This window comes from Drosophila sulfurigaster, chromosome 2R (genome assembly GCF_023558435.1).
Source record: "Drosophila sulfurigaster albostrigata strain 15112-1811.04 chromosome 2R, ASM2355843v2, whole genome shotgun sequence".
NCBI classification, from domain to species: Eukaryota; Metazoa; Arthropoda; class Insecta; order Diptera; family Drosophilidae; genus Drosophila; species Drosophila sulfurigaster.
The window spans coordinates 19,598,815-19,611,251 of NC_084882.1; the positions used below are offsets into that span (position 1 = coordinate 19,598,815).

At 31.8% G+C, this 12,437-nt stretch overlaps 2 protein-coding genes across 19 annotated transcripts in view; both read right to left on the bottom strand.

The window, feature by feature from the left end:
• LOC133838047 (dystrophin) overlaps positions 1-5,718 on the bottom strand; it is a 169,987-nt gene extending 164,269 nt beyond the window's left edge. For 16 of the 18 annotated variants that reach the window (XR_009893905.1, XR_009893906.1, XM_062268987.1 and 13 more), the window contains exon 1: positions 5,569-5,701. Coding sequence is in view for 16 of the 18 variants with exons in the window: in XM_062268987.1 (XP_062124971.1) it covers positions 5,569-5,686 (118 nt within the window). In the remaining 2 variants the exon portion in view is untranslated. Of the gene's footprint in view, positions 1-2,028; positions 2,331-5,568 lie in introns of those variants that run through there. The other 2 variants (XM_062268978.1, XM_062268991.1) reach the window with 2 other exon arrangements.
• Positions 5,719-7,678: 1,960 nt separating this feature from the next.
• The window catches only part of LOC133837250 (IDLSRF-like peptide), a 72,146-nt gene continuing 67,387 nt past the window's right edge, over positions 7,679-12,437 (bottom strand). The window contains exon 5 of the mRNA XM_062267935.1: positions 7,679-10,263. Coding sequence (XP_062123919.1) covers positions 10,116-10,263 — 148 coding nt within the window. The 3' untranslated portion in view covers positions 7,679-10,115. The remainder of the gene's footprint in view (positions 10,264-12,437) is intronic.

The following is a 12,437-nucleotide window of genomic DNA, read 5'->3' on the forward strand; positions in this document are numbered from 1 at the left end:
ATAGAATATAATTGAGTAATAGAGTATAATAATTTTAAGGGAAAATAAATACACAAATGTTTACAAAATTTATTCTACTCAATGGCTATTTAATATATTAAATATACATATAATAATGTTGTAAATTAGAGAAATAATAGGATGTCTAATAAATATAGATTTTAGTAATAATAAACTTCTTTCTAAATAATAAATTATAAAACTCGTCTTATTGTATTTTCAATACAATAAAAACTGTAAACTTTGTTTGGCACGCGTATTAAATAAGACGAGTTCATCAGGTTCGTACGCTCAATTTCTGCAATTGGGAATTAACTTTAAGCTGATCCATAGAAATTGGAGCAGCGCACTCAAAATTGCGTGCCCATTCAGTTGAGCTTTGACCAATTTTAGGTCTCAGGGTCTCGAGAAGCGATCTTCCCGAACTGTTCAAATTAACCCCATTAAGGCGCTTCGATATTGTCGTGCCCTCATTAAAGTTCAGTTTGAGTTTGAGTTTGAGTTGAGAAAGAGATACTAGAAGTTGAAATAGAAATGGAATTGTATCTTTGCACCAGCTCGAAGCCGACCACGATAACGACCACATGTTGCACACGCCCGGCACGGGCACACACACAAATACACAAAGATATAAACACACACACACATATTGTGTGAGATAGAGATACACAACTAGAGAGACTGGAGCATCTGCATCTCGCTGGTTAAGCAGTTAATGATCAGACAAACAGCGGGCGTGGTTCAATTTGCCGGCACTGGCGGTTTCGCTTTATAAACACCACAAGCTGAAATATCTAAATACATCCATCTCCCTCTCTCTCTCTCTCTCTTGCCATCTCTATCGCTCTCTGCGTAAGCCGCTAATGAGATCCGACCACTGTGAGGTTTGTGTCGTCTATCGGTAATTGAGACTCGATTTTGTTCCGAGACCGCACCAATTTGTGCTTGCCATTCTGCCACACTCAATTCGTGTGTGGGTTACTCGCAGTTTGGCTTTTAATGTATCCATGTATCTATGTAGGAGCACTTAAACACACACACACACACACAACTGCATCAGGCAGCTGCTGCCTTTGGAATGCGAATGCGCATTTGCATTTGGCCACATGTGGCAGACAAACAGCATGCCACACAGCCAAGTCTGTCTGTCTGTCTGTCTGTCTCTCTGTTCCGCAGTATGCTGCCTTGAATGTGGAGCAGCCGCCACAAACGAGTGAAAAATAGTCACGCCCATAAAAAAAAAAACAACAAAATTACTCAAGATTACAACTCGCAATTTGTTACTTTAATGGCTTTCCATTTGCTTTGCTTTGCTTTTGGGCCTCTGTCGCTGAATGATTGCATTTCTGGTAGCTACCAGATCATAAATTTGCCATGTGATCTCATCAATTTGTTGATGACATCTAATCTATGCTCACCTATTGAATAAATTCCTCTAACTTGGGCGTTCTGTTTTCTCAAAATTAATGAGCGCATTAATGGGCAAATTAATCAGAAAAGTGCAAAATTGGTGCCAAGTGTGTGAATTGAGAATACTTCTAACATGATTTTAGATTTTAGTTTTTTTGATAACTTAAAGCAACATTCTCTAATTACAGTTCACAATCGCTAATTAAAACCACTTAGCTAATAATAATTTCTAAAACAAACTTTAAAAAAAAATTATTTTGATTTAATATAAATAAGTGAAACTCAAACATGAAAAAGCTTAAATTCTAGTTTGTTTTCGGAGAATTCTACTATATTTTTATTAAAAAATTTAAAATAAAAATTATGTTTGATACTGAAAAAATCTCTCTTTATAATAAGAACAATTTTGACATAAATTTCAAATACAGATTTATAAACATAAACAAATTCCTAAATATAAGAAAATGTTTCATTTTTAATTTGAACATCATTATTGACAAAAAATTATAAAATATAGTTTTATGAATATAAATTGTTTTCTTTTATTATTTAATTTGGTATTTAATTGCATATAACTACAATTTAAATGAGACACTCCATTAAAATTCGTCAGCTTACCAATTAAAATCGCCGGTTCCATATTCCTTAATCGCTTTAATGCGAAATCTGCCTAAAATCCAAAGTTTCGTTTCGTTTCAATGTACGTTGATTTTTATTTCCAGGTTGTAAAAAATAAAATCGTTGAATCACATACACAACATTCACTTTTTTCTTGGTAATTGATTTTAAAATGCAAATATTTTTGGCTACTTTATGGCCATTTTTTCACTTTCGCACTTGTATTTATTCGGTGTTTTTTTTAACTCTTTCGTATTATTTCGAGGTAATTAATGTAAATAAAGGCGCGTCGTGAATTGTTGCTATACCACAAAACATAAAAAAAACATCTAAAAAAGGTGCCAAATTTGATGGGAAACAAGAAATGAAAAGTGACACCTGTAACGTTCCCGCTTTGAATTGTTTGCAAAAGCAAAATAAACAAAGAAGGAATATGAAAAGCAAACACACCGAAACAAACACAAAAACAAACAAAACAGCGAAAACGAAGCGGGCAGAGCGAAACGCGCGAAAAAGAACAACAAACTACTTTAATGAGTTCTTTTTCTTTTTTGGTTTTGTTTATTTATTTAGTTGTTTGCTTGCACGCTGGTTAATTTAACACGTCTTTTAGTTTGTTGTTTGCTTATTTTGATAGTGCAGTCCGTTATTCACATTATCACAATACGAGTGCATCAGTGTATTCCTTATCGCAAAGAGCTCCAGAGAGCAAGCTAGAGAGCAACACAGGTGTCTCTCTCTCTCTCTCTTTCTCTCTCTAAGGTGATCCGAAAACAAACACCGGTTGATGAAACCAAGCAAACGGCATGGTTGGCAATTGGAACACGGTAAGAAGCACGCTCATACATTCCAATAAGCACGCGCATGGAAAGCGAAAACCAGATATGAAACACTGGAAACACGATGGAACAGACAACAGTTTCGCTGCCTCTAACTCTGCTGACGTCGCCGTTGCTGTTGCTGTCGCGGGTAATTTGTGAGTCAAAGAATCAGCCAGCAGCAGCAAGCAACAACAACTACATGCGTTCTGCTTGTGTGTGTGTATGCGCCTTCAGTTTTGTTTGCATGTGTGTAAGTGAGAAAAAAGAGTTAAAGACAATGCCATAGAAAAATTTATTTCTTTTTCGCTGCCCGACAAACAAAAGGAAGAAGAACACAAACTGGGTAAACCAATTGGAAAATATTTTTCCAAACTTTATATTTGCACTTTATGGTATTAATTTTTGATAGAAACGAGTTGTTTTTGCACACTATACACTTGAACTTGTTGCGTCGCTGCCAACGATGGCGTCAACGTCGGCGTCCACTTTTAATTGAAATTTTTTGCACTGGCTTTTTTGGCCAAATATTCACATAGTGCTTGGTGTGTGCACAATTTTTGATTACACATTTTTAATGAAACTTTTTGAGCCACTTTTATGACGAAGACTCGCATACAACGAAGCGTTGCTTTTTAAACGCTTTTTATTGCTACCCTTTGCACTGTTGCTGCTTCTTCCTCACACTTTTTTCGTTGTTTTTTTCTTTACCACAACCGTAAGACGCAAAAACCTTCCGCGCACCTATTGCGATGTTTCTCGCGCGACTGCGCTCTAGTGACTGTCTGATTGGAACAAACCGATCTTTACTGTAAGCGGCAGTTCTGCCCTGTTAAAGTGCAGAGTGAGAGCGGTGAGAGCCAGTGTTGCCAGTTTAGCAATTTTATGGCTAGTTCTAGCCATTTTGAAAGGCCGAATGCTAGAAAAATTAAGAAATTGCTACTAGCGCTACTTTAGTTATTTTCGGCAATTTTCTGAACCCGTGATTTAGGTCTGTGAAAATTACCAGTTACAGTACTTACAGACTTGCTTGAAAATTAATCGAACAGTGATTTCTACTTTGACCAACTGCTTTGTGTGTTTCATCTCTAGTTACATTAAGTGACGCAATGGTGCCTAAAGTGCTTTATACGCAATTTCGCGAGTTGCATTTAAGTCTTAAATATTGTTGTACTAATAATGCGAAATTATTTAAGGGCTCAAGAGTAATATTTAAATTTTAAGAGTATTCTGAATTTGAAGTGCGGCTGAAAAATATAACAATGAAGACTTGTAGATTTAATAAAATCATTATGTTAAATTAAAATTCAATTTTTGGTTATTTTGGGGTAATTTGGTTATTTTTTGGGGTAACAAAATGTTAGCCATTTTTTCAGCCATTTTTACAAACAAATTTGCTATTTTCAGCTAGTTTTTTTCGTAAATCTGGCATTATTTTTTGTTCAAGACCTGGCAACACTGGTGAGAGCGCAAAGTTATGTTAGTTTACATTCTTGGTTAACATTAACCGCTTAGATCTACCAACAGTTATTAATAAATGGTACTCAATTTAATTGCATTTATTTAAATATTGTTGTACTAATAATGAGATTAGTAATAATTATATTTAAATTTTAAGAGTATTCGAATTTCGGCTTATGCTTCTATGTTAAACAACATGATGCGCTCAGTGCTCGCTGCTTGGTTAACAGCAGCTGAGCACAATGGCTCAAATGTTTCATTTCCATCCTGTTGCGCTGAGCGCTGAGCATTGGAATTTGCTCTTGAAGTGGAAAATCATAATTGAAAACGAATTGGAATTAATTGATGAACATCGATAGAGGAAGAAAGTAACAGTATGATTGATCACGTCTCTTATCAAACGACATTTAGTTCTCCCTTGTTGTTTATTTGCAGTGCTGTGTTTTGATTTTGTTGAATGTATTTGATAGAACCCCTGTTACAAATATTTAGAATACTTTGTAAATAATAATAATAAGGAACAATCTATTACATCAAATGTGAGCAATCGACCTAGGGATGCTCTATGGGCGAGACTACTTAATGGGAGACACGTTTGGGTGATAATGAAAATAAATTTTTGTATTGAAATTGGGATCAATTAAGGTAAGATGGATTGATTGATAATTCTATAAATTTGTATTTATCCTTTTTCGTCTATATCTACATAGTTAAGTGAATATTTCATTTTGATGTATATTGTGTATAGAAGTAAAGAATATTACTATTTAAAAATATTTGTAAATAATAATGTATGATATGAATGTACATATGTATATAAAATGATTCATTTTTTTTCATCATATTATCGTAGAACGTCAATTTCAGTTGGTATGGGGTTAAAATCCAGATAAAATCAAAAAAACTACAGTATATCCTTGCATACGTTTTAAAACAAATTTAAAGTTACATAAAGTATTACATTTAAAGACAAACTTTTAGCTATACATATGTATATTATCTTATACATGTGTACATATATAATCACGTATCTGCACTGGACTTTTCACATCATTCTTTATGTATGCAAAAGTTTCAGCCCAGCGGCATTTTTATCAAAGTTTAAAGCTATGGCAAACAGAAGATAAGCGCAGGAAATGTAGACACTTCTATTAGGTGTGTTGCTACCTATATCGTATATACTATGAAAGCACCTTATGTATTTATTATGCACACAGACCCATATCTTTTTTGTAAGAAATTGCAGCAATTCGAAACTTACCCATAGTTTTAACCATAAACTCGTCGTAGTTCATTAAAGGCGGAGTTGAGGCGCCCTGAACAACATATAAAAAATCCTCGTCACTGCAAACGGAATCATAATCGCTGGGATCGTGCATGATGATAGTTGGTGATAACAATTTCTGTGTAAAAACAACTGCACCTCACAACATTTTATTAAACAACTTATCAAAGAATTAAACAAATTGCGAAAAACACTGTCGCATACTTTTAGGCTGCACTTCAATTGTATTAAGATAGAAAAATACTTTCACTTATTCAGGGGAACACACCAAACAAATATTTACTGCAGTTACAACTGAATTTTTGTTATGATCTGTAATTGTATTGCATTTTATTGATAACACAAACGAAGCGAATCGAAACGAAATGAAACGAAAGCTGACAACCGTATAGACGAGAATTTAAAGTGCGACTAAATGCGAGAAGTGCTGAGACAGAAGTCTAATCAACCTTCGAGTAAAACAAATAAAACGACTCTCGACTGATTAGAATACTTAAGAACTGAAAACAGAGACTAATTGTGGAATTTGCTCAGCAAATTTTCTCAGTTAACATTGCCTATCATAACATTCATTCTCTATTTGGGCGAAAGTAATTCCGAGAGAACTGTCAGTTCTAATAGCTCCCATATCTTATCGCTATAAACTCGTATGATATTGAAACAAGCAAATACCTGAAAATGCTTACTGATAGCTCAATTTTTGTTGTTGTTAATTAATTAATACTACTCTAGTCACACGGCAATATGTTGATTCTTAACATTTCCAAATGTGCTACACAGATAAGATCTGACGAGTTGCTTAAGAATATGATGGGAATGCGCGAATTATTATCTTTACGACTTGGACCTATCTTTAGAGACGATATCTACACTTAATCTTTGAGGGAATACCAGTTCCATTTTTCCTTATTATTATGTAAAATACAGCGATGAATTTCTGAAATATCATATTGAATAATCTTATATGGTATATCCACGTTTTCCCAGAGAGTGTAGAGATGATATCTACTCTTCATCTTTGAGGGAATACCAGTTCCATTTTTCCTTATTATTATGTAAAATACAGCGATGAATTTCTGAAATATCATATCTATCCGTTTTCCCACCCTCAAATGAAAAGATTCGTTTGTTTTTAAAACAGCACACCAAAGAAATAGCTTCATTGGAATGTTAAAAATTGTATTTAAGTGTCTGTATTTTTTAATCTATACACATAGAATTGTTTATATATAGTATATAGTAATATATATATGTATTCTTTTCTTGCATTGTAATTGAATTCAAGTTTTGCTTAATTTCATTTCAACATTTTCTTAGTTGTTTTTTTGTGTGATTTTTGAAGAGTCATTCGCTCTTGTCTGCTGCAATTATTTTTGCTACATTTCATCGGATATGTTTATTGATATATGCTATAAGAAATACTTGTTATTTCTAAATTTAAAACGTAAAGAAATATGATAATGAAAATAAAATCAGTAAATATATTCCAAATCCCATTCTTTCTCCACTGTTTTACAGTCAAATGAGATTGGCTGCAAAATTTTGGTGAGTCTGAAATTTGGAACATCCCTTGGATAAAATAATTAAATAGAATAAGTTAAGTTGGTTCTCAAGTGAAATATAGTTTTGCAGAATTGTTTCAGCATTTTAATGGTTTGGGTCAGTTTTAGGGCTTAAAATGCTGAAACAAGTTACAAAAGCAATTAACGAAATTATATTTCAAATAAAGCAAATCATAATGGTAAATTTCTTTATTTTTAAATTGTATTTCTCGTTTTACTTATTTTCATATTGTTTGTAGATTTTCAGCTAATTCATTTGCTTGTTTTGTTCTCATATTTGATATGTTTTCGTTAATTGATATGTTGCATATTATATTTAATAATAGATTTTTCAATTGTTGTACCGTTCTTGCGGTCTCTCATAGCGTTGGGTAACATCTATAGCAAATCCGCTGATATGTATGCGATATAGTTCTGTGGCTTATCTTATAGTGTCTCATAAATTGTTTGTATATCATTATATTCCTTAGATTGTGTATAATAAATTTTAAAATTTTCAAAAATATGCATAAAGAAACGCACAATTATTTATTTTTTTTTTTTTGGTTTTTGCTTTTGTAGATATGTTGAGAGTTACGATAGGATTTCGAGTAAACGATACAAAAGTGTTGTATTACATTTAGTTAACAAATATGCAAATATATAATAATTTATAAAATAAACAAAATAAATTATCACTTTTTATATATATTTTTTTGTGTTGCTTACTTCATTTCTTGTTGCGTTCGTATTTCATTTGCATCGTTATGAAATTTGTAGTTTGTCTCTTTATTTACATTTTGGGGGAGCATATACACATACATATGTATATATGTAGGTATATAAGTGTATTATATATTAAGTTATAAATATTCTTGTATATTATATATATCTGTATATATATATTTCATATATATATATATATAGTTCAATGGATCTTTTTCTTTCATGCTTCATTCAAAACCACTCTTAATTTATTATCATTTTGAATATGTTCTTTGTTTTTGGTATATATTAATTATTTAATTATAAACATTTAAATTTAAATAGACAACTAGTAGTTACCGAATTTTCAAATTATTAAATCATATGAATTGTATTTTTTGCATTTCTTTTTACTTTTCTATCAATACTTTGTTTTCTACCAGCTAATTCAAGGTACTTATAACTCCATTATTTAGTTTGTAATTTGTTGATAATTTTTGATGTGTTTTCGTTTTTCATCTGCGTTTTTTAGAACGTTGGGTTCGTTTACTTCCTTTGCATCGAACTGAACTACCTTGCACACTTCCCATTTACCGGGTATGCGCCGAGATATTTCCCATTTCGTATTAACAATTCCGTGCTCTTTCATTTCACATAATATTTTCGAATTAAATTATCTAGTTGAATAGGTAAGCAAAAGTTAGTCAAGTGCAAACTAAAATCATTTGTTTTAGTAGCCAATTTTGTGGTTGAGTTTCTTATACCATTTGTTATAGATCGTTTTTCAAAGGGGTCAGCTTCGAGGTAGTTTCAAAATTGGCCACTAAAATAATCCATCATAATCTCATGAGTTTCATTTTGGTTACTATTTTTCTTTGTCGTTTTTTTTTTTTTTATTGGTTAGAGATTCGAAAAAAGTGTTGAGTAACATCTTATATATTAGTAATAATAATAATAATAACATTGATATGTTTTCATATATATGTATTTTGTTCCGTTTTGTTCGCATTTTGAATTCGTTAATTATGCAACTCGACAATTTTGTGTGTTTTTTGGTTGTGTTTTCGTGTTCAGTAGCCCGACATTTGCCACCTGATATATATATATATGCGATTAAGTGTTCTATCATTACTATATCATTACAACAACAATAGCTGCAGGGGCTTTGCTAGTAGGATATACAATTACACTAAGTTCTAGACGATATTTTCTACATCTAGGTAAATATATATAGTTGCATATATACGAGTATATAATAAGTTGATATAGAAAAGAAGTGTTCTCAAAAATTGACTAGATATTGGTTTATTGGAAGGTTCTTTACTGATAGCATTTGGTTTCCATTTATAGCGGTTGAAACACTTAGGATTTCAGGATTAAGTGAATACCTTTTGTGTGTTTTTTTTTGTGTTTTAGGGGATTTTTGAAACTAGAAAGTTTTTGTGAGGCATCTTGAAACACTTACTTAAATAGATCGATTAAAGTCTGTTAACACATACATATACATTTAAGAAAGAGATTTCGTATCATAATCATTAATATCGATTTTTCGTTTTGGTTTGAGTTATTATAATATTTTTCTTTTGTATTACTTGATTTTTTTCTTTTGCCCAACGATCCTGCTTCCTAAATTTTTGTTTGCATTTTAGTTAATCATTTTGTGAATTTTTCATTGTAATGTTGGTTTTCGTTTTCGAAATTTTTTGGGTTAATCACTGAAGGGATGCGCGTTAATTTTCTCAAAATTTGACGAAGTTTTCAACACAAAATGAACTGAGAGATCGATTGAAAGAGCGCAGAAGAAATTTGGGAGAAAGCATTTGTAGAATAGTTTAGACGATTTTTCGCATTGTTTTTTTTTTTTGCATTTCGTATTTTGTAGTTTTTGTCGTTAACCAAAATAGTTCCTATATTAGTACTATGATTTTTTTTCTCGGTTTTTTCTATGATTTTGCATTTTTTTTCATATTTTTGTTGCGTTTTTTTCGGTATATTTTCTATAAAAAGTTTCATTTGAATCAAAATAATAAAAGCATAATTTTGAAATAATTAGCATAAAACTAAATAGATTTGTTGTTGAAAAGAATCAAATTACGAGAGTTTTGAGAAAATATTTCATTTATGACTGTAGATGTGTATGTATATGACTGTGTGTAAACAAAAAATAAGTTTTTAATTGTTGTAATTGTCGTATGGAGTTCCGAAGTATGAATAAAAACTAGGATTAATGGGCTGTGCATGTGAATAATAAAATCCAGAAGCCGGATCAGGCGCTACTCAGTCAAGGAAACCAGTGTTGACCAATTTCTCCAAAAAGAACTTGACATCACCCAATTCAGAATCCTTGATGCCCAGAGATTTCAACATGCCCAAGTCTCCATTTTCCACAGCCATAAAAACAGAACGCAAGTGCTCCAAGTCGGATCTGCAAGAGAAAATGTAATAAAGTTTCAAATTGTTTATTACTCTTCATTTCAAAACGAAACTTTTTTTGCTTCTCGGAAACTGTAAACTTTATTTGGACACAAAGCAGAGCCACGTACTTATAACAAACTATTGTTGAAAGAAAAGTAAACTGTGGTGAAAAGTCAATTTTGCTTTAGTAAAAACCAAAAAGTAGGAATCATTGTTGGGGAAAGTTGGATTGAGATTAAGTTAAGGAAAATAGTACATTTATTATGGTCAAATGTAATTTGCTTGTAAGTAAATTTTTGGGAAGAATAATATGACCGTAAATAACCATGGAAATAATTCACAAAATCTTCACCGAAAATACTTCTATTTTGTTGCAATAAGATATTTACTTAAAAAACTCAATTCTCAAACTGCGAAAGTAATAATCATGTTTTAAATTTAAGTTGCTTAACCAATTAAACGAAAATGTTTGTGCAATGTAAAACTTTTTGGATGTCAAGTCTTGGAATACGATATATTTCAGAAACTGGCAACACAATGACATTATATTTATCAAAACTGTACACAGAAAGTACACTGTTCAAAATTTGAATTTTAGGACAAGTTCAATATTGAATTATTTTACACAACCTTCGACGAAATTATGTTAACAGAAATTTGTCTTAGTATATGTTAAATTATGAAATTATTGTTCTATAAGATTTAAAAAGGATATTAAATTAATAGATTTTAATAATAAAGGCTGAATTCTTAACTGAAAATATTGCATGTAGCATAGCATATTTAAATTCTCGCGGCTTTAAACAGTTCAATCAAAATTTCTTTTGCTCTTTAGTTTTAGCGACATGTTTAAAGCAAACTTTGGATTGAATTTCATGAAATATTTGTTTATTTTAATCTTCACCTAAAATAAAACCGTTTAATAATCAAATCCAACTATTTTAATTTAAAAATGACAGCTAAATATTTGCTCCAAGAAGTCTGTTTTCAATTAAAAATGTTATAGAGAAATTTGATGCCAATTTGGGGAAATGAAATAATTTTTTTTTATAACATTTAGAAAAGGAAATGTTTATTTAAAACTTTGCTGAAATTAATAGGTTTTAATAATTAAGACTGGATTCTAAACTGAAAATATTGCATGTATTTAAATTCTCATTGCTTCACGCACTTTAATCAAAATTTCCTTTACTCTGGCGACATGTTAAAAGGAAAATTTGGATTGCATTTCAATAGTCTATGCAATACCAGAGTAAGTATTTATAATATTTATCTTTACTTAATATGAATGGGTTTAAAACTCAAGTTCAACTATTTTAATTAACAAATGAGGTTAAATATTTGCTCGAAGAAGTCTGTTCTCATTCGAAAATGTTATAGAAAAAGTTGATGTTTAAAATTGAAACTCTCTTTGCTTTAAACAATTTAACCACAGCTTTTAGCCACTGTGTAATTTTGAAGATAAACATACGCGCCGAGAGAGAGAGCGACAAGTACACATGAGTTTTGTGTGGCGGTTTGCTTAAAATTATACGCTTTAGTTAATTAATCCCTGCAGGTGCCTTTTGTACTCATCCTCATTCTCATTCTCGTTCTCGTTCTTGTTAATGTTTGTTTGTGGTCCGAAACTTGATGATGAGCATCATCTCGAAACGACAGTCACGAGTAAAAGTAAACAGAACAACAAAAACAAAAACAAACACAAACACAAAAACAAGCGCGACAAAGGCAACATTGCAAAATATACATTAATATCATTATCATTTGCGTGTTCTCCGCTCGAGATGTTGATGTTGAACCCTTCAGCCTCATACTCGCACTTGTTGCCAGTATTGCCTGCCACAAAAGTGCTCTCGCAGGCCATTGCCAAACTTTCTGGGCCATGTCACATTCGGGCGTTTGTGCGATAATTTGCGTTGATGAAATTTTCTAAATGCCAAGAGGGAAGTTCCAGTCGCCAACCAGACACAGGCATAAGAGTCTCTCTCTCCATCTCATTCATGAATTTTCGTTTCGTTTTTTTTTTTTTTTTTGTTAATTTATCAAGCTGTGCGTGGGGACTTTACGTGTCTAGTCTGCCTCACAATTACCCACACTCTGCACAGAGTTTTGTGGTTGTTGTTGGTTCATTGTTATTGCCCTCCATTTTGTGGTTAGTTTTTGTTGTGCTAATTTAATGAAATT